The sequence below is a fragment of the Sarcophilus harrisii genome, chromosome 3 (assembly GCF_902635505.1).
Source record: "Sarcophilus harrisii chromosome 3, mSarHar1.11, whole genome shotgun sequence".
NCBI lineage: Eukaryota > Metazoa > Chordata > Mammalia > Dasyuromorphia > Dasyuridae > Sarcophilus > Sarcophilus harrisii.
This window is the reverse complement of record NC_045428.1, coordinates 425198036-425221644: the sequence shown is the minus strand read 5'-3', so window position 1 is coordinate 425221644 and position 23609 is coordinate 425198036. Positions and strand designations below refer to the sequence as shown.

The 23609-nt window shown below is 32.9% G+C and overlaps 1 protein-coding gene across 6 annotated transcripts in view; it reads right to left on the bottom strand.

The window, feature by feature from the left end:
• The window catches only part of NEB (nebulin), a 206663-nt gene that overhangs the window by 137669 nt on the left and 45385 nt on the right, over positions 1–23609 (bottom strand). For all 6 annotated transcript variants that reach the window (XM_031960690.1, XM_031960684.1, XM_031960686.1 and 3 more), the window contains exons 28-45: positions 23172–23369; positions 21557–21664; positions 19234–19332; positions 17023–17127; positions 16832–16939; positions 15020–15331; positions 14709–14915; positions 12990–13094; positions 12135–12242; positions 10295–10606; positions 9254–9460; positions 8459–8563; positions 7617–7724; positions 5428–5739; positions 4200–4406; positions 3054–3158; positions 2788–2895; positions 1171–1482 (exon numbers count right to left, since the gene is read on the bottom strand). In XM_031960690.1, coding sequence (XP_031816550.1) covers positions 1171–1482; positions 2788–2895; positions 3054–3158; positions 4200–4406; positions 5428–5739; positions 7617–7724; positions 8459–8563; positions 9254–9460; positions 10295–10606; positions 12135–12242; positions 12990–13094; positions 14709–14915; positions 15020–15331; positions 16832–16939; positions 17023–17127; positions 19234–19332; positions 21557–21664; positions 23172–23369 — 3126 coding nt within the window. The remainder of the gene's footprint in view (positions 1–1170; positions 1483–2787; positions 2896–3053; positions 3159–4199; positions 4407–5427; positions 5740–7616; positions 7725–8458; positions 8564–9253; positions 9461–10294; positions 10607–12134; positions 12243–12989; positions 13095–14708; positions 14916–15019; positions 15332–16831; positions 16940–17022; positions 17128–19233; positions 19333–21556; positions 21665–23171; positions 23370–23609) is intronic.

The window sequence follows — 23609 nt, the reverse complement described above, 5'->3', positions numbered from 1 at the left end:
TGTGACTTGCCCAGGTTCACACAGCTGGAAGTGTTAAGTGACTGAGGTCATATTTGAACTCAGGTCCTCCTGACTTCAGGGCAAGTGCCCCATCCACTGCACCACTTAGCTACCCCCTCCTTCCTATCTTTTCTTTTCCTCCCTCCCTCCCTCCTTCCCTTCCTTCCTTCCTTTCCTTCCTTCTTTCCTTCCTTCATTTCTTCCTTCCTTCCTCTCTCTTTCTTTTTCTTCTCTCTTTCTTTCTTCCTCTCTCTTTTTTCATTTTCTTTCTTTCTTCCTCTCTTTCTTTCATTTATTTTCTTTCTTCCTCTCTTTTGTTTTCTTTCTTTTTCCCTTTCTTTCTCTCTTTCATCTTTGTTCTTTCTTCCTCTCTCTTTTGTTTTCTTCCTCTCTCCCTCTTTCTTTCTTTCTCTGTTTCTTTCTCTCTCTTTTTTTCTTTCTTTCTCTTTCTTTTTTTCTTTCTTCCTCTCTCTATTCTCTCTTTTTCTTTCTTCCTCTCTCACTCTTTCTTTCTTTTTCTTTCATTCTTTCTTTCTTTCTTTCTTCCTCTCTCTATTTCTTTCTTCCTCTTTCTTTTTTCCTCTCTTTCTTTCCTCTCTCTTTCTTCCTCTCTTTCTTTCTTTCCTCTCTCTTTTGTTCTTCCTCTCTCTTTTTCTTTTTTCTTCCTCTCTCTCTCTCTTTCTTTCTTTTTCTTTTTCTTTCTTTTTTCTTTTTCTTTTTTTCTTTCTTTCCTTCCTTCCCTCCTTCTTTCTTCCCCCAACTTCCTTCCTGTTTTTTTCTTTTTTCTTCCTTCCTTCCTTCCTTCCTTCCTTTTTCCTTTCCTTCTACCTTTTCTTCTCTTCTCCTTTCCTTCTCCCATACATAGAAAATGAGTAGCCAAAAGTCCTAGTTTCTCCATGACTTTTTGTCTTCAATGCTTACGTTTAATATAATCTCTCTAATAGCCATTTCTATACTAATATATATTTAGTTTTTACCATCTGTGGAGTGCCACAACAAAATTGGAAAACAGTCACTGTGCATTAGAAAAGTTGAGGTAGCTTCAGGCTAAAGGAACAAAGATCATCAGTGACCTATTTGCTTTTTTTGTTTTTCCTCTTCTTCTGCTATGTGACAGTTACTTTAATGAGTCCCTGAGTCAAAATGCACACACATGTGTCTTTCACTTACATCGCTCTGGATCTGCATCATGTTTTTGGCTAACTCAAAGCTCATGGAATCTGGAAGCATGTTGTATGTATGGATCAAATGTTTGTAGTTGGCATTGGTAGCCACTTCCTGTGACTTCTTAGCTGCCACAACGCTGAGCATGTCCACTGGGGTATGGAATGATGTCTTTGACTTCTCATAGCCTTTCTTGTATTCTCGGTCAGACTGCATTTTAGCCACTTGCATGAAATGTACTAATTTGGGATCATCTTCAAGGCTCCGGAAGCCAATGTGCTTCCCTTTGGCTTTTTCATAGGCTTGTTTGTACTTATACTGTAGGCAGAAGGAGAAAATAGGACAAAGATAATGAATAAAGGAAGAGAACAGGTTCCCATAACCATATGGTGGCTACCATTTTAAAATGTATTTGGTTTCAGTTCGTTTAAAATAAGCAAAAGAGGAACTAAACAGAAACACATTTTTTAAAAATGCATTTCAAGTTCCCACGTTGGGCCCTAGAAGCTGAGGACATGAGGGAAAATGAGCTCAATATGAATTTCAGTAATTCAGAAATGAAGGCTGACCCAAGATGCTTAGACTACATAGATGTGTATTAAGAAGAGGGAATAACCAAATAAATTATTACATTTGAATATAATAGAATACCATTTTACCATAATATGATTTCAGAGAAACCTAGAAAGACTTATATAAACTGATATAATAGACCCAGGAGAACATTCTGTTAACTGTGACATTGTAAGAATGAACAAATTTGAAAGACTTAAGAACTATAATCACCATATGATGAGCAACCATTATTCTAGAAGATTGATAATGAAAATTCTGTCTACCATCTGAAAGGTGATAGACTAACTATGCAGAATGAGACACATTTTTTGGACATGACCAATATGGGAATCTGTTTTGCTTAATTTTGCATATTTTTATAAGGGTTTTGTTTTTCTTTTTTCTTTTTCCAGCGAAGGAGGTAGATGAGAGAGAGGGAAAGAAATGTTTGTTATTTTTTTTAATTTCATAAAAATTATTTTTTAAAAAGATTTGGTTTTACCCTACTATCTACTCATCAGGAGAATTTGCTGACCTAATTTCCTCTAAGAGCACCTGTAGGACCTGATCCTGGTCAGTGGTTTCTTGATGATGATCTCTTAATACTCAGAATTACCTTGGTAAACCAATGTGAAATAAATTAGAAACTTTGGGGGGAAAAAACCAAATTGGGTTAAAAAGATTCAATTTCTTTTTTCAGTTGTTGAATCAAATGAAATAATGTATATAGAGTGTTTGGAACTTTTAAAATGCTATCAAAGATGTGCACTATTATTATTATTTCAAAAGTGTGTTAAATAATAAGTAACTCAATTAAAGTCTGAAGGAATCAAAATATGTGCTAAGAGAAATTGTCTCAGAGAAGACCTGGCCACAATGTGCCCAGAGGGATAACTGAGCAAAACTATTCAATTTCTTTTCTTAGGAGTTTTGCATAATGGAAATCTCATCAAGGATAAATAATGCCTGCATGTAGAAGGAAAGCAATGCATGATTCACTTAAGCATGTCTCATTTTACCACTAACTTTGTACTTGTATCTTAATTAAGGCTCAGTAAGAGAACTTACATCACTGGCAATGTCTCTAGAGGATTTTGCAGCCTGTATTGAAATAGCATCTGGTCTCAGGTCATATCCTTTCTTCTTAGCTTCTTCCCAGCCAGATCTGTAGAGTTTCTAATCCACAAGAAGGAAAACAAGATCATTTTATTACTCAAGTCAGAAAGTCAATCCTTTTTTTTTCTACAAGATTGATGTAAAAACTCTGGAAGTAGAAAACATGACAGAATGATTTAACTGAAGACTAAGATCCTTTTTTGGCTTTATCTACTTACATCACTCATGGTGATTTGGTTTACTCTGGATAACAGAATATCTGGAGTGTCAGGCATAACATGGATGGTGGTCTTGTCTTTGTTCCATTTCTCAGTGTAGAGCCTCTGCAATGGAAAAAATGGAATATTTTATAGTGAGAAAAACATGAGGAGGATCCCAAAAAATGAGATTTATCAACAATTAGGTTTTGGGGTTTCTAGTTGTTTCTGGATGCTTTTGCTGTTTATAGTATTATACTTTTATTGGGAAAAAAAATCCTACCCTGGAGTGTATTCACAAGAATGCTATACAGAAGTTTCAGAAAACAATCCTCTCAATGAATTAATTGTTGCTAGGGATCTTTTTTTTTTTTTTAATAAAGATCTGAGTATTGTCTGTTTTTTTAACTCTGATTTTAATAAGGACATTAAGGAAAACTGAGGTTCCAAAAGTGAACAGCAAAATGACTAATAACACAGTATCCAAGTAGCAAAGTTAAATGGACTAGGGTCATTGTTCCTGGAGAAGTGCAGATGAGGATCTGTTTAAAAATAGAGCAATGCTTTTTAGAACATATTATTAAGCAACCTGCTACTCCTTATATTCATAGAGTTACATTACAGAACACATTAGGAAATTGTTCTAAATTGCAGCAACAGGAGGAAACTGGGCTTTCCTTTGAATATATTTTTACATTAGCAATAGAACCATTGTTTCATGATCCTAGCCACAAAGTCTGTCTTAATTTGTGGTACTCTTTTAACTTAGCTATGGTGCAGTGACATTGACTTATTATTGATATAAAGAAAATATTTCCACTAAAAATTAAGGAACCAGACATTTAGAGCTAGAAGGAATGCTAAAGATCACATGGACCAACACTCAAGTTACAGAGGAAAAAAACTGGCCTCTAGAAAACTGTGGTTCAAGGTCACATAACTAGTAAACATCAGAACTGAAATCAGAACCAAAATCTACTGATTCTTAGTCAAGTACTTGTTCCAATGCACCAAGAAAAAAAATAGGTCAATTGGCAAATCTGTCTTCTGCATCAGTGAATTATTAGATATTAGAATTATTTAATAAAGTTATGGAATCCCCCATTTGCTGAGACTGAACAGAAAGGTTATTTCGAGATTTTCTGATTCTAGAATATTGAGCTTCACCTTGTCCATAGTCAGCTTGTTATTTTTATTAAGCACTTGTTCCATAGCATCCATGCCATAGGTGAACTTCAGTTTTTCTGGATGTTGGCGGTACTTCTTCTCACTGAGAATCTCTCCAGCTCTCTTTGCTTTTTCCATTTCTAGGGACTCTGCTGGCACCCACCCAATTCCTTTCATCCAGTTAGTGAAATCCGATTTATAAAGATTCTGGAAAACAAAAGGGAAACACTCAGGCAGAAACAGTCAGAACTTGTGCTTTTTTCCCTGAAAGATTTATTCATTATTACAAATACAATGGGAACAGCCTACTTTCTACTCCCTACTGTCTTTGAGAACATCTGAATAGAACACACATTTTCTACCCAGGCGAATTTATGGGGTCATTTCTTTTTAGTTTTTAATAATACCTCATTAAGGGAAAATGAAGAAATGCTAAGATCTTTTATGAAATCAAAATGATTTTTAAAAGAGTATTGAGTTATTTAGACAGAGGTAACAAAAGAGCCTTCCTCACACAAGTCTCCCCTCCCAGAAACATTGGGGATGATATGGAGAGTTGCCGCTTAATTTGCTTCAAATCTGCCTTTCATGCAGGAGCCATAAAATCATAAACTGTCAAAGCCAAAAGATACCTAATAGTTCATCTTATCCAGTCTCTTTACTTTAAAAATGAGGCAGCTGAGACTCACAGAATTCCACAAATTTATTCCTAAATTTATCATTTTATCCAAAATTAGCTCTAAATCATTAGGTCAGGTAGGTGTAGAGCCTGCACTTGTGATTACATTGGTGAAAGGAGATTCCCTCTACTAACGTGGGTTGACATTTCCTTTGCACCTTGGAATCTGAGAGAGTTGTGCAGGTGAAGAGATGTTAAGTGACTTGTCTAGAATCACAGGATTAGTATGTATTAAAGGCCAGGGTGGATTTCAACCCTCCTTGGCTCAGAGGCTCTGTATCTACTGTACCCTTACCGCTTATCTGTATTCAGACAGAATACAGCTTAGATGAGTCAAAGGCTATAATTCAGCCTTCTTCACTAGTCCCTTTAAAAGAAGAGGGAACTCTGAAAAGCAGGAGCTTCCTCAATCAACTTTTGGATATAATAAATAATAAATAAGATTCCTGTTTCTCCCCAACTATGGCAAATAGGAATTTGCTCCTGATTCCTTGGACCAGATAAATTGCTAGTTTATGCATTTTAACAAGTCCACTGGCTGATACATACATCACTCTGGATCTGCATGGCGTTTCTTGAATGCTCCATATTCAGGGCATCAGGCAAGAGGGTGTAATGATGGATTGGCTGTCTGTAGTTGGTGTTGGTAGTGGCTTCCTGAGACTTCTTTGCAGCCATCACACTGAACATATCCAGGGGTGTGTGATACCTGGTCTTGGTGGCTTCATAACCCTTCTTGTACTCACGATCTGACTGTATTTTGGCCACATTCATGTAGTGAACAAGTTTAGGGTCATCTTGAAGACTACGGAATCCAACTTGCTTTCCTTTGTCTTTCTCATAGGCTTCTTTGTATTTGAACTAGAGGAAAGAAGATGATAATGAAGGTCTTAAAAGGACATATATATATACACATATATATGTATATATCTACCTATCAAGAAAGTATTAAACTGTAAAATATTTTTTGGACTCACTGGGGCATCTTATCTAGAATGAATTAGGAAAACATCTATACTTATAACATTTAAAAAGAAATGTAGTTTAGATGGGAATATATTTTGCATGACCCATATCAAATTGCTTGCCTTCTCAGTGAGATGTGGAAGGAAAAGAATTTGGAAGTAAAAAAAATTTAAATGAATCTTTAAAATTTTGTTTAATTGTAATTGGGAAAAATAAAATATTAAAATTTTAAAATGAAACATAGTTTAGTTATTTATAATAACTAAAACAAGCTATAAAATGCTTTACTAATAGAAGGTCTTTGGTCTTCATTAATCAATAGAGAGAAAGTATGTATATCATTCACAAATCAAATATATAACTGCTTATTAACTAATTGATTGAACAAATGAGTGTCTTGGAAGTTTGATTTGGCCCTCCTAAGTATTTTTTATGCTCCTTCTACAAGTGTGCTTGTATTTTGACTTTGTTCATTTTATAAAGAAATGATTTACTGGGCAAAATTAAGCCAGCCTGTTCCTTGTATAAATGACTGAAAATTCAAATTAGTGGTGTGCAAATGAGTGAGTTTCTCTTTACCAAATAATTCATCTTACTAAAATAACAGTAAGAATATGGTCTATGTTCATAAACGAATTAAGTCTTAAGTTCTATTATTAAAACTATAATTGATTCCTTTTAGTTTGACTTGATTTCATCATAGAGAATTTCACAAATTTCTTCCTACAGTAATCTATCCTCCATTTAGAGGATAGCTCAGGTCTCATGATATCAAACCATTCCCCTACTCAATAAACTACAATGGCTTATTATCATTTCCAGGATCAAGTTTTTGGCATTCAAAGCCCTTCATAACCTGCTCTGATACCTTCCCAGTCTCATTTGAGAGCATACCCTGCTCCTTTTCATGTACCTCCAAACACATATATTCTTTGTTTTAGTGAAAGTGGCTTCCTCAATGTTTCACGAATAAGACAATCCACCTCTGAACTTAAGGTATTTTCCTTGGGCTGTCACCCCATGTTTGGAATTGTTTCTCTTTTCATCTTCATTTCCTGGCTTTCCTGACTTCCTTCAACTCCCAGTTAGAATCCCACCGCCTTTTAATCCTAGTACTTAGCATAGTAGCCTAGTGACTGGCACCTAGTAAGTTTTTTTGATGTCATTGGGCCTTCAATTTGTTAATTATTTCCAATTTATCTTGTATATCTTGTTGATACATCCTTCCTTGCATATTGTATTGTCTGCCTCATTAGACTGTGAGTTACTTGAAAACTGGTACTATCTTTTACTTTTCATAAAATCAGAATTAATTAACACAATCTGTGGTACATAGTGGGTTCTTAATAAATAATTATTGACTGATTTACTGACTTGTCTTTGTACAGTCTTATAAAATTCATATAGTGTGTTGTCCATTACTGAAATGCTTCTGTTTGAGAATTACATAAATTCTAATTTTTCTCACAATAAAATTTAAATTATAAGATGTACTGACAGTTGACAGTAATAATGATCCTGGGAATTCCAAATATTCCACAGTTAAGAAAAAAAGCAATATATTTGCTCTAACTAAATTGGCCTATAGTGGTTTTTAAAAAGTGATACAGAATCAGAAAATATTATTAATTAATTGTAAATTCAAGTGGCAGAGAGCATATTATATATGACATTTATATTATCCTAGTGGAAAAATGTCATTCCTTGAGTAGACCTTTAAATCTTGCAGGAGGATATAGAAAAGAAGGTTAAATTATTCAAATAATACTTACATCGCTAGCAATATTCCTTGAAGCTTTTGCAGCAAGTATTGGAATGGCATCTGGCTTCAAATCATAGCCTTTTTTAAGTGATTTCTTCCAGTCAGCTTTATAATAAGCCTTGAGGAAACAGAAGATAGATTACATTTTGAAAACCTGAGAAATGAGCAGGATATAAAAACTCTCTTACAAACAAATAAATCTAGCTGATAGGGATCTGAGAGGTCACTTACTCCAATGCCCTCATTTCATAGAGGAGGAAGCTCTGGCCCAGAGAATTTGAGAAACTTGCCTCAACTCACACAGTAGCAAATGGCAGAGCCTAGATTTGAATCTAGATTTTCAAATGTCAGATCTAGACCACTTCCATTAAGAGAATTCAATAAGTCATGGGAACCAAATAGCATTTCTTGACTTTTATTTTTAGTAAAAAAAAAAAAAAAAAAAAAAAAAAGAAAAGAAAACTGGTTGACTTTTAAAAAATCAACATTAGGAGAGAGAAAAGGACTAGATTTAGTATTTCAATAATATAGTGAATTCACAGATATGGAGAAGTCCTCCACAAAAGCAAGTAGACCCCATTCTTTGCAACTTTTAGTGACTTGCCCTTTCTGCTTAAGAAGCTTAAGAAGCTAATGGTTCTGCCTGAAGTTGGTGAGATACAAGTAGTCATTATTCAGAGTTCTACCCCCTCTATCTCTAAGGTCCTTGATTTTAAAATCCAGAAGTTCTATACCTGGTCTTAGAGTTCCCAAAGAGTAAATTTAATAGCACTTAGGTTGAGAAGAATCACATAATCAACCAATAAATCCCAGCTAAGGCATAATTAAATTAACAGCATTCTAAGTACTCACATCACTCATGTTGAGAGCATTGACCTTGGCTTGAATAAATTGAGGTAATTCAGGGTCCAGAGTATATTTGTGTTTTATTTTCTCTCCTTCTACTTTATAGTTCAACTGGAAAAAAAGAGATAACATCAATGCATTGCATTGCCCATTGATTTACAACATCACAACAAATACTTGGTATTGTTTATACTTTGCTTTGGGGTGGGGGGAAGGAATATGCCAAAGGTTCTCAAAATAAGGCTGGGGATCATAAAACAAAATAAGGATCTGGGAATCTTCAAACTTAGGGTATTGTAAAACAGTTGTGAAAAAGAGCATTAAAACCCATCAAAGCACATTGAAGCCTGGAAGAATCCTACTCCATAGGAAAAAAATAGTTAACTTGAAACAGAGTCAAAAGTGAAATAATATTTTTTCCTTTAGATATTTGGGTGAAAAGGGCTGAAAGCTTTCAGGACTTGGCAAGTAGTCTTCTTTGAACTTTTATTTTTCTTTCAGCAGATTCTGCAATATGTTGTGTGAATTCCCTCAGCTCCTGTGCTACATGCTCAAACTCCAAGCCACTTCAAAAGAGAAATATTTTCATTTCAGCTTTGAAAGCTTTCCCCCTTCCTGCCTTGTTTCCATAAATATTTCCTTAAAGTTGGAAGCTCTTTCTTAACTCTCCTGAATTTAAATAGTTCCTACTGCAGGATGGTACAGCAGTATGACTTGAGGTCTTCAGTAGTAACAAGCACTTTTTAAAAGAGTATTTTGGTCAGTAACTAGCATGCACACTTCTGAAATGAAACTGCTTACATCACTCAGCTGCTTTGTATTTTGCTGAGCCAAAACCATGCCCATGGAATCTGGCACACTTGTGAATTTGATTTTGTCTGGATGCTGTCGATATTTCTTCTCACTTAAGGCTTCTCCTGCTTTCTTGGCCTTTTCAACCTCCAGAGAACCAATGGGGATCCAGCCAATACCTTTAAAGAAACTGTTGTAATCTTCCTTATATACATTCTACAAAAGAGAAATATTATATGAGAAAACAGTGCAGAGAATATTAAAGAATATTTCAGAAATTGATCATTCTGTGTGTTAAGAACCCATCTACAATAATTTGATTTCTTGACTATACTTGGTCTGTAGGAAGATTTTGATGAATGTATAGGAATGAATAATTATCTCTTTTCAAGGCCAAAGGGGAGTTCTTAAGTTAATCTACTACATTAGCAAAAAATTTGTACATTTGCTAATAGTGCAACTCTCTAGTACAAAAATCAATCAAGTATATAATTAAATCTTTGCTTTCCCATTTAAGCTATTTGGTGACTTGGAAAAGCACACAAAATGAGAATGTAAATTCAAGTTTGAAAAAAGAATTAAACTTCCTTTCTTGATTTGGGTCATTTCTCTATTTTACAGATATTACAAGATCAAGAGAGCCATTCAAAATCTTCACTTCATGGTTCTTTTTCTGACTTTCTCTGTAACAGGAAATTTTGGATTACCTTAAACTTTTCATGATTATAGAGAGGCAGAAACTAATTAGCTTTTACAGTTATTGATGTATAATCTTTTTTGACTTATAAGATTGTTAAAGAGAAAAATGTCCACTGCTATGTTTATGAAGAGAGCAAAAAAAAAAAGTTAAGGAAACAGGCCATATGCTCCAACTTTGGAGTTTTTTTAGTTGCGATCATTGGAGAATTTTTAGTTAGTCACTGATAATAAAATATAAGAATTACATTAAGATCTTTAAGTGTAATCTGAAGTCAAATCCAGAAGGAAAATTGTAATTAACTAAATGACTAAAAGAAATGTGATAGAACTTTTACTCTTACACATACTTACATCACTCTGGATCTGCATCATATTCTTTGTAAGTTCAAGATTCATAGCATCTGGCAAATAAGTGTAATGGTGTATTGGTTGTTTATAGTTGACATTAGTGGCAACATCCTGGGCCATTTTTGCAGCAGTGATGCTGACCATGTCCCCAGGTGTATGATAGCTAGTCTTGGTATTTTCATAGTTCTTCCTGTATTCACGATCAGACTGCATCTTTGCCACATTCATGAAGTGGACTAACTTGGGATCATCTTGAAGGCTTCTAAAACCAACATGTTTTCCTTTTGATTTTTCATATGCTTCTTTGTACTTATACTGCAAAAGAAAAATGGTACCATTATCAAAGAGATATGCCATGTAAGATAGGGTTCTATCATTGCAGACACAGAGAAAAATGTGGCCTGTGATCGCCTTGTCAGAGTATTATGAGAAATGCCACACAGAAATGTGTTTATAACCTATCCCAGAATATTAAAGAACTGTTCAGTAAATTCTGGGTCTTTTTTTACTTTTTACTCTACCTGAAGACTATTTGAATATAGATATTCTCTGAAAAGAGTAAAACACAAAGACCCTTTGGAAAGCATGAAGAATTAACAAGAATTAGTCCTATGTCTGTGTGTTTTGGTACAGCAGTTTTGCAAAGTATTGGGTTTTCCCCCTGCTAATTCAATGTTGATCATAGGATTGGGGGTAGAGATTAGACCTAAAATTTCAATGACATAAGGAATTTCTAGATAAGGCTATTATCTCTATTAGTGCAAACTGCACACTATAAAACTTGTCTGGAAAACAGAGATGAAGTGGATTCCCAGTATGTATGAGGCAAGACTGGGAGTCCAGCTCTTTCTGGATTCAAGATGACCAAACCACCCTAAATATATCTAATCTTGTCTGATTTCAAAAACTAAGACTTGAAAGAAGATTGGGAAATATTCCCTTGCTTTTTTTTTTTTTTTAAAGTAAAAGGTGTTAAATGAAATAGCTCAAATTTTAGAGTCCATTTTTACATTTCCCAAAATGTAATGTGTACTTTCTTTCATCATAAATCCAATTAAAAATAAGTATATTTCATATACATTACTAGAAAAATGTTGCCATACTTATACTCAAACAATTGAGGAGAATATTTTTATATTTTATCATCAACATGATTTCCTCATTGATTTGCACCCAGTATGTGTAAAAAGGTAATAAAAAAGAAGAGTCTACTACCCATTTCCTCTTTCTCTGTTCTAAATGGCAGATTAAATATCATGGTTTAGTATGGTGTCAATGAAGACTCTAGGAAGTTGTAAAATTCCTAAGAAATGATTTTTTTCACAGATAGGAAGATTGGATGGAAAAACAAATGTATAGTTTTCCGTTACAGATGATTTGAGCATCTATTTACATGAAACAAAATGATATCATGGGGAAATGGTTCTCTTTCCACTTGGCTGTGAAAATCTATCCATTTTATTTGACACCCTTTACATGTCTCTTGCACAATTATAATGCAGGCAGTCATCCGAAGCCAGTATGGTAATGCCAGTCAATCTGTTTTATTGAAAGTAAAAGTAAAATGTCAGGAAAATATGTCAGTAGAGGTAATTTGCACTATGAATCAGTACAACAAACTGCTGTCTGCTCCATGACAGCTTTACCAACTGGGGTCAACTAAAAGGAATAATAAATAAGATTTTTAAATGGACAAGTTTTCAAAACATTAACAGTTTTGGGGGGATTTGAATAGATGATAAATTCAAAATATCACTTTCAATAAAACACTGCTTAAAGAAGTACACATTTGATTGCTTCTTAAAATACTATCACACAAAGTTCAACTGAAATTTATACTCACATCACTAGCAATGTTTCTAGAAGCCTTGGCTGCAGTAATTGGAATAGAATCAGCCATCACATTGTTTCCCTTGGCTATTAAATCATGCCAGTCACGTTTATAACATGCCTGGAAAAGAATTTTAAAGGTTATTCCAGCATTCTAAGTTCTGATCAATTAAAAATTAATTATGCACTACTGGGTTGTTGTTTTTCTAATTAATTTTATAAGGAATCCTATATATTTATGGCACGTTTTTAAAAAACAGTAAGTCACATTTAAGATAGTGACCACATCAAGGGAGACTTATTGTGATTTGGAATGATCAAATCATTCAGAATTTGAATACTGTGTTCAATGTGGGACCATCATCTTTTAAGAAGAGCATTGACAAAATACAGTATGTTCCATGGAGAATGAATGATGGTGAAGGGTCTAGGATTCGTATCATATAAGGAATGATTGGAGGAACTGGGAGTGTTTCATGTAAAAAAAAAAGTTGACAGAATAAACAAGATGACTGACTTGGGATCAAAGACTTCTCTACCCTCAAATATAAAATATATTGTATAAGCTAAAGACTGTATTTATTTTGTGAAGCTTCAGAAAATAGAATTAAGACCAACTAAGAAAAGTAAATAAAATTTAATTAGATAAAAGGAAGAACTTTCTGACAATGAGAGCTGGCCAATAATAAAATAGATTTAGTAGCAAAAAGAGTTGAGTTCCTTGTCACTGGAAATGTTCAGGTAATTATTAAAATGACTCCTATAGAAGATAAAAGGTAGATGATATTTAAGGACTGCTTTAGTGCCAAAATTTTATGATTTCATTAACGAGTTATGTTTACATCATACCACTCACAATTCTACTTACATCACTTATATTGTAAGCATTACATTTGGCCTGAATAAACTGAGGAAGGTCAGGGCTCATGCTGTATTTGTGTTTCATCTCTTCTCCTTTAGCTTTGTAAAGAATCTGCAATAACAATAAAATAAAACTCAAGACATTTAAAAGAAACTTTCCATAGGACTGTTTTTCTTCTATAGGACTTGAAATATGATTTTCCCCTCAAATATGTATAAATGACCAAGATTCTCAAACATAAGAAAATATAATTAATTTTTAAAGAAATGATTCACAGAAAGAAAAAACTCTGAGGAAAATAAATTTGCTTTCCCCCAAGAATGAATGGGAAAAACATTAACCTTTATCAGCCAAATGGAAAGATATCCCAAAAATCTGATAAACTGGTATTAATAACAGAATACATTGAAACCAGAAAGATTTGTCCTTTGCCAAATGATTTTTTAAATCTTTAGGATTTTTTTTCTTATAAAAATAACACTTAAGTTAAAGCCTCTTATCTAATTATAATTTCAACCCCTCAAATCACACAATTATTGATAAGAAAGTCTATATTGTAAGGTGATAGGATAGAGATTTTTGAATTGGAAAAGATATCAGATTTATCAAGCCTAATTCACCTTGTCTTATACATGAAGAAAGTTTAGGTGACTTACTCAAAGTCACAGACTAGTAAGTATCTGAGCCAGGATTGAAGCCTAGCCTTATGATTTCAAACCCAGTGCTCTTTTCACAATGCTATGTCGCCATTTTTTAGTTTACTATTTACAATTTTTTGGATTTATATAAAGGCAAGGAGACATATAAAAAGCCTTCCATATAAAAAAAATATTTTCTTTTTCATAGCCATTTGAATGAAATGATTTATCTGAAATCTCATAGAGTATGTTTTTGAATAAACTCCCAAACCGCTGATTCTCAATTTTTTTTTTGTTAAGTAAGTGTAAACAGACAAATAAATATTTCACCTAAAATATATAAATGTTCAAAAAATTCAAGGATCAAAACAATCTCAGGAAAATATCTGAACTCAACCTGAATAGACACATTAACACTAGCCAAAATTCCTGCTGCCAGTTGTAAAGTTATTGTCTTTCTGAACACGGTAAACTAATATTAGCAAATTAATGTTAACATTATATGGCTTCCATCAGCTATAATACACACATTGATTTTATTTAGGCAAACATATGAAGATATTGCTTACCACCAAAACTAGAAAATGAGTTTACTCGCTATTATATCACATGCAATGAATTCTGACTGGCAAAATGTTCCAGAACAAAATAGACTGCACTATTAGAATCTGAATAATTATTTCTTCAAATTACTCCATTTATAATAATGATTTACTAGTAATAAATCCTAAAAACTTAATGTAGGAACTAGAGGATGAATACATAATCAGCATAATAACTGGCATCTGGGTTTAATATGCATGAAATACTGAGGTATAGATTTTTTAACCAGTCAAGTTTATCCACTAAGTCTTTCAAAGGCAATTTATGGTGGGGAGGGGGGGGAGTATGTGAAGAAATATAATAAAAATAATGTAAAACACAAGAAAAACTAAAGTAAATTCACAAGGTTTTTTTTCTTTTTTTCTATTTTAAACATTTGGCCAAAAGCAACAAAATTCTCACCTGATCCTCAAGTTTTTTTTTTTTTAATTGCATAGTTACTGTGTCAGTTTTCCTTTCATTTGATTTATATTAGCATACTCACATCACTGGTTTGCTGTGTATTCTGCTTCGCCTGGACCATAACTGGAGAATCCACAATACTGGTAAATTTGAGGGTATCTGGATGTTGTCTGTACTTCTTTTCATTCAGTGCATCACCAGCTTTTTTCACTTTCTCTACTTCAAGAGAGCCAATGGGGACCCAGCCAATACCTTTCATCCAGTTATTATAGTCTTCCTTATAGACATTCTTTAAAAGAAGTGAGGGAAAATAGAAGTAAGTGTAGGAAATTCTTTATCTACATCTAAGTTTTGAGTTCAAACACTTTCTTTTGCTAAGTACATGCAACTTACATCACTCTGAATGTGCATCATATTTTTAGACAACTCCAGATCCATGGCATCAGGCAGATAGGTATAATGATGGAGTTGATGCTTGTAGTTGACATTACTGACGAGGTCCTGAGCTTTCTTAGCTCCAACAACATTGAACATATCATGAGGTGTATTATACTTGGTTTTGGACTTTTCATAGTCTTTCTTGTATTCCCGATCAGACTGCAACTTGGCAACATTCATGTAATGAACCAGTTTGGGATCATCTTGGAGACTTTGGAAGCCCACCATTTTTCCTTTGGCTTTCTCATAGTCTTTCTTGTACTGAACCTAATTAAATTAAAGGGAGAAAATTTTCAATTTAGCTATAAGGATTGGGGGTTTTGGGGAGGGGATGTTACAGGAGAACAATGAGATCATCAACTTAGACAATTTTGAGGCAAAAGCAAATTGAAGCTTTCCACAAATTACTCCAATTAAGTTTTTTTTAAGTTAAATATAAACTATTTTAATGCTTTGTAAGACAGAAAAATTAAATTAAATTGTAATGGAACCTAATGATTTGGTAGTAGTGAAAAATTAAGTCAATTTGCTGAAACACTTTGTAAAAGCAATAAAACATAAGGAGGAGAATTGTGGATGAAGTGAACAATTATAGTAAAAAGATATGTTAGGCTGAGACTGAATAGAATCAGGGATGGAACAAGATTAAAATAAGAACTGATATTTTTCATTCAAATTGTTCTTCTGAAATATAGGTGTAGATCTCTTAAATTGAAGATCCTTTAGTCATATAAGAATTATAAAAAATCAAGATAGTATTTTATAATTAATCTTAAGAACAATTCCCAAGGCAGCTATTATGATGAGCTATTCATACTAAACAAAGAATATAATATGTAGTCATTGGTTTGTCTTGCTTTAAAGAAATTCAAATAAGACAATACATTAGATGGTAAGTTCCTTGAAGGCAAGGATTGTGTTTGTCAGTGGTTAGCACAGTGCCTAGAACACAGTTGATGCTCTTTTGAATTGTGAGGGTGATTTGATTAAAATTGATTACACTGGGAGTTCATACACATCCTTTGTTTAAAATATGTAAGATTAGCAATCATCTCTCTTAGATGATGTTTTGCAAGCAACTTTTGCCTGCAATTGAAGTAACAGTGACTTCTTCAGATACTTACTAATCTATAATAAATCTTAATTGATTCAATAATCACTTATTAAATGTTTAATGAGCAATATCAGGAGAATAGATAAAAGGAGAGAGCTGATATTTATAAAGATTATTACTGATGATATAAATTCTAAATTTCCTTCAATATTCAACAACATTAACAATATATTGGTATGTATTAATCTTGGTTTTGAGCTTTACACAGTCAGATAAGGTTTTTCCCTCATTGAGTTTACAGTCTAAGATAAGACACAAATATATATGGTTATAGTATTTGTAAAGTGTAAAATAAGTGCTTTGTGAAGTCTGTTTGGGGAAGTTCAATAGAGGAGAAGGAAAACTTCCTAGAGAAACATAGATGTACAGCTGGAGGGATCTTAGATGACATCTAATTCAATCCCATATTTTTATACATAAGGAAACTGAGACCCAGTTATGACTTGTTCAAGGTTCTATGGTTGGCGAATAGATCCAGGATTGGAGTCCATGTCCTTTGAGTCTAAAAATTCTTTTCTTTCAAGATAATCATGTTACTTCCTAAGGTAGCACTTGAGTTGTATTTTAAAGATAAATAAGAATTAAAAACAAACCCTAAGAATTCTGTTCTTTGTAAACACCTCTTATAAGACATGAGAAATGGTTGAACTTACATCACTGGCAGCCTGTCTAGCAGCTTTGGCAGCTTTAATGGGGATGGCGTCCGTTCTGAGGTCATAACCCTTTTTGCTCATATCTTTCAAGTCTGCTTTATATAGATTCTGGAAGAAGGTAACATTCAGATTAACTTCAACATAACATTATAGAGAGATAGACAAGCCCCCAAACTTCAGAATGAACTTACTTCACTAATATTGTAAGCATTAACTTTAGCCTGAATGAACTGAGGCAGGTCAGCTGGAAGGTTATACTTGTGGAGTATTTCTTCGCCTTTGGCTTTGTAGAGAATCTGTAATTGAAACAGAATGAGGAAGATATTTAGATATACAAAGAAAATAACTTCAAACTGATTTTCAAATGTAGCTCTGATAATATAGGAAAAGGGTTTTTTTTGGGGGGAAGCCCCTTTTTAAAAGAGGCTTTTTATTAGCCCCAAATGGATCTGGGGGATATGCATTAATGGATCTCTATAGAATCCAAGAGAGATTTCTTCCATTTTAATATACCACTGGAATATAATCAACAAGCACTGGCAACATTAGCTGGCAAGGGACCTCATAGCAAGAACATACATGTTTCCTAATTAATAGATATGAGGAGACTCAGTTGTAGTCTCAGCCTCTTGGTCACTTAGAGAATCATTATGGTTCTTAGGGCCATTTCTAGGATATGCAGAAAAAAGGCTATTTGATCCATTGTCAAAATTAGGAGGCCATTTGAAGAGGGGTATCAGAGTCCATCCTTCAATATATGGGTATCCAGGTGGCTCAGTGCATAGAACTGAGGGGAGGATTGGCTTGGAACCAGAAAGGCTTATCCTTCTGAGTTCCAATATGGCCTCAGACACTAACTAGCTATGTGATCCTGAACAAATCATTTAACTCTGTTTGCCTCAGTTTCCTCATCTGGAAAATGAGCTGGAGGTGCCAAATCACTATGGTATCTCTACCAAGAAAACCTTAAATGGGATTACTGAGAGTTGGACATGATAGAAAAATGACTCAACAGCAAACAACAAAACACCTCAAATACATTTATTTTTGTCTCCCACTCCCTTAAAATCCCTAGTTTCTTTTTAAAGTCAGCTCAAATGCTCCCCTAAGATAACAGAAGTCTCTTTTGAAGAACCCTACTCCTTCTTAAAGGACTAGTGCATTATCTTGTACCTACTATATATGTATATACATGCATATGCAACATGCATACATGTCATTTTGCCTAGCTAGACTGTAAGTCCATGGAGGACAGGGCCTGTTTTATTCTTGTTTGTATTCTCAATACCTACCATAGGATCTGGTCTATATAAGTTACTAAATAAATATTTGTTAATTGCAAAATTGATTGATTCATCCCTAAATATAAACTTACCCTTGTTGAAACTATAAAATGAGTAAAATTTTTGTTTTTTGAGCTTTATCCTCCTTTTTTGTGTCTTTTGTCCCTATTTCTATTATTCCATTCTTATTACTCTAAATAAGATATTATTTAGATAAATAATCTTTAGATAAATAAATTTAGATAAATAAATAAAAGATAAATAAATAAGGTATTACTCTAAATACCCAGAGCCTTTCCCATAGAAAATATTTGATGTTAATAATTTATATTAGTGCCAATTTCAGTTAATATATTACTCCTTCAAAGAACTTTTGTATATTATAATTTTTTCTCTATTTATAAAATGAAAGATTCTCCCTTCTGCTAATAATAAAGGAATCTTAAGTATCATTGAGTTCAGGAGATATAGGAGACATATAGCTATACACACACACACACACACACACATATATAAATATATGTTATTCATTTATTTATTTGTTTATTTGTCAGATGTGCTAGGAAGTTATCCTCCCACAATCAGCCTGTCAAAAATTACATTCATATCATCTATATCTGTAGCTATATTTATGTGGGAAGGATTCATAGTGCCATGGTAATTATACCATGTAGGCAACTATCTAGGCCACCTACACATAAGTGGAAAGCTGGCACTACTTTCTCCAATATTGTTTAGTTTATCATTAATTTTCTTTTCAGGAGTCATAGAAAGATGAGCCTGAGGCTCTTCTTCCCATTGGCATTTCTTACCTTTTCCACAAGGAACATGTCACAAATGGAAATGGGAAGGCAGAATTGTCTTCTATATTATTCTATTATACAACATTTTCTAGAAATACTTAATTTGATGGATTTTTTTGCTTCACATATTGAAGATATACACAAAGGGGAACAGAACAGAGATATTTTCTATAGTATATATATATTTATGTATATGTGTGTAATACATATAGATAGATAGATAGATAGTATATTCTCTGCTATAGATCCAAAAACATTTCAACTAAGTACTTATTTTATCAACACATTTCAGGACATTGACCTAATTGCCACTTACATCACTCCTCTGGGCCTGATTGATTTTAGATTGTACTGTAATGGGAGCATCTTCGATGGCAGTAAATTTGAGAGTGTCTGGATGCTGACGGTATTTTTTCTGTTCAATAAATAAATAAATAATATAAATAAATAAAGCAAAAGAACAAAACTTCATATCCCTAAAATTTTATAACATATCTAGGCAAAATCTTCAAGAAATTATATCAGGAATTGATCTTGTATAAAATACATAAACAAAAATAGTCATATTTCTTTGGAAAATGAATACATATTCTCCAAATTGGAGGCTTTAAGACTAAGCTAAACCTATGGAGTACCTCACACATTGTGTATCAGCTATACAATTTACAAAGCCCAGTATTCAAACTTTACACTTAATTTCCTCTCATAACACTGTATTAACACTAACATTGGTTAATTATGTCTCAGGACAATTTCTCCATCATTTGGACAGCAACTAGAACTGGATGCCTAAAAAGAATTGAAGGCCTATATAGAGGCCTTCAATTAGGAATATGAGAAATATTTTTAAAGATTTCTTAGGATTCATTCATGGATTAAGCATTCTAGGAAGAACAATATCTGTGGTTAGCACATGTTAAACATTTAACAAATGCTTGCTGATTGTCTAACTTGTGCGTCATGAGAGGTTGCAAATAGTGAACTTTGAGGAACCATAATGTAAAATGATGAAGACAGGGAAAGTTGTTTCTATAGTTCATGACATGTGCCCTTTTTAATAAAAAATAAGACCTCCAAAGCCTTAGCCTTTGAAAACACAGTCACAAATCCATAAGTAAAACATGTTTCTGAAAAAGCAAAATATTTGTCACAAAGTCCATGTGCTTTCATTTGTAGACAAGGTCATAGGCCATGAATAAGTCTATCAAATGACTTCAAAATCCTTGAGAGTTTGGAGTCTTTTATTTTTGTCTTTGTACCTTCAATGCAGATACAGTGTTTGGCGCAGTCAGTGCTTAACAAATGTTTGTTGGTTGCTAGATGTAGTCAAAAAAACTTAATTATTTGAAGGGAGAGGTGACAACTGACAATCTGATATGAAAAGAGGAGATATGGAAACTAATAATATGAAATAAAATAATAATAGCATTGGAAAATTTAGTGTGGGTATAAATAGCCCATATCATTTCAATAGATTGTAGGGGATATCCCTATATTGCAAAACAATATCATAACTTAAGTTATGATATTGATATAACTAATTATAACATGATGATGACTCCAAGTTACCAAGAAATGTTATGCTATATTACTTTATTTTGTTATGTTATATCATGAATATTTCTTAGAAAGTTGAAAAGCATGTAGTATATTTTGGAAAGATTTCCTTTCATTAAAAACAATTGAGTTTTTAAAGATATAAGTGGTTTGTTTGTTTTTTTAATTTGGAAAATTTACTTCTGTAAAACAACTCCATCTCCAATAATGCTAGATAAATGAGATATGATTGTCATTTAGCAGAGCATGTCATAGTTTAGACTCATTTATCACTTAGGGGACTTAAAATAAAATAACTGAATTCTGATCAAAATAAAGACCAACCACGATTCCAGAAGATAGATGATTTAGCACCTTATACAACTGGTGCAGAATGTAATATACATTCTTAGGCATGGCCACTGTGGAAATTTATTTTTTTTGACTATGCATATTTGTTACAAATATGTGTTTTTCTTTCTTTTTCCCCTTTTTCAATGAAGTGGGGGAAAGGGGAAACAGGAAGAAAGGTTTCTAAAATGCATAGAAGAGAAAAGATGGAAAACCAGTGAAAATACAGACAAGTAGGACAACTTTGAAATGTATGTGTTAAATTTGTCATATAATTAGAGAAAAGCAAACTATAAAGATGAAGATTCACAGTTTTGTGAGCAATCTTTTTTTTCTGTTCTTTACATATGGAAATGTGAATTTTCTTTAGTGTTTCTGGAGTTCAGAATAAAAAAATAAAAATCAATCTTAAATAAAACGATATCTACTCATATACAGCATATACATACATGTGTATGTATATGTGTATAATATTAAATATGTACACATGGCAACTAGGAGGCACAGTGAACAGATCACTAGGTCTAGGATCAAGAAGATCAGAGTTCAAATCTGGCCTCAGACACTTATTAGCTGTGTGACACTGGGCAAGTCACTTTACTCTGTTTGCCTCATCTGTTAAATGAGCTGGAGAAGGAAATAGCAATATTTACCAAAAAAATCTCAAATGGGGTTATGAGAGTCAGATATGAATGAAACACAACTAAACTACAGCAACCACAAAAGAATGTGACACTCATATATTCCCATACCTCATTAAGAATATCGGAAGCTCTCTTGACCTTTTCCATTTCCAAGGATCCAAATGGTACCCAGCCACAGCCTTTCATCCAGCTATTGTAGTCAGCTTTATATTCAACCTAAAACCCCAAAGCAGAGATTAAGTTTCAGTTCTTTCAGTATCCTCTTTATTTAACTAGAAAAAAAAAAATAAGTTATTTCCCCATATAGGTCATATTCAGTATTGCACATACTAAAGCAGTTTTTAATACAGTCTTGGGCAAGACTGTAGTCATCTTTTGACTTCTGATTTTTACTAAATGATATGTTCTTTTTGCTTATCTTTTTATTCTAAAATAATTTATAAAATTTCAAAAACTTAGTCAAAATTCTATGCTTATGAAATCATTAAGGTTTAATGTATCTTTATAGTTTGCAGAGAACTTTTAAATAGTCAATTACACAGTTTAAGGGCAAAAAAAAAAAAGATCCTACAACAATTTTAAAGGAAAAAACTATCTTTTTTCTGCCTTTCATTAAATATAAGGAGTTTTCTTCCATAAATAAATGTTTGAGCTTCTAATTTTAAGACATTGAAGCTGAAACAAGAACTAAGATTACGGGGGGGGGGGGGGAAACATTTATTTACGTAAAGTATATTCCAGGAGATGGAGGAATTAGTTAAACAAAAAAGGATTTTTACCTATCAGAACTCTAAGATAATTTTATAATTAAAAATACTATGATTTGATTAGATTAGATTAGAACTGAATATCTTCAATGGCATAAGGAAACATCAGTAATTATCTGACTTCCTCAGACTTGATAGTAATTATTTATAAAGTGCCAAATCATCTAGGACTTTAAAAGTAATGATATTTACAGGAATATGCTAACATTAGCTAATAAAATGTTTTAAAAATTATTGCACTTAGGAATTTTTTAGAAACAAAGTATAAAAATTTAAGTTGGTATGTAAATGTTAATGAAATGACAAGCAAGATATGTGTTTTTGCAGATAATTTTCCCATAAGTAGACAAAGCCTAAAACTTCTATTAGTTTATAATCTACATATTCACATAAATATGTTTATATATCTATATATTATAATTTATACTATTAAATATTATGCTTATTAAATTAATAAAATATAGAATATTATATTTATTAAATTCCAAAAGATACAGAAAAGAAACTAAGTTTTGGTTTTAAAATCTTGAAATTGTTCCTATAAAGTATTAATTAACATTTTGTAGCAGTAACTATAATATCCCCTTTTAGAAGAGGGCACATCCAAATTGTCTACGGTCATAAAACTGGAATAATTTTTCCCATTATATACTTATTACATAGGGAGGGAAACCAGCTGGCTAAAGTGCATATCTTCTACATGCAGGAAAATAGAATGCACTATTCATCTCAAAATTCCCTACACAATATGAGTTTTCTTCTTTGGACATAGCATATCATGACTAACTTTTTGTTTTAGAAAGAAATTCTTATAAACCCTGACATTTACATTTTCTATCTCCTCGATGATGTGAGAATATAAATATATATATATAGTTACCCTAATTCAACTCATTATTGATTACCTAGAAAAAAAATTCTTATGATGGAGAAAAGGAAAAATTTCAATTACTCACATCACTTTGTAGGGCATAAGCCTTCTTTGCCAAGTCTACATTGATACTATCAGGGGGATAGCTGTAACCATGTGGAATATTCTTATAGTCAACATCACTGACGAGAGCTTGAGTTTTCTTTGCCTGAGTGACTTGGAGCATGTCCAAGGGTGCTGTATAGATAGTCTTTGCCTTTTCATAATCTTTGCGATATTCCCGCTGTGAAAGAAAAGGAAGTGATCATTCATTGAAGTAACTATCCAAGGAGTTCTCAAAAAAAATGCATAGTTCTAATTAAGAAAAGTTTTAGAAGTGTATCTAGACATTGAAATAGATCTATCCTTGATTTTTTTCATATAAGTCACATGTTTCTGAAGTCCAACAAATGGTATCTCACATAACTACTATAAGTCCATTAGAAAATTGCAAAATAAAGTGTTATATGAATCTAAAAGATTA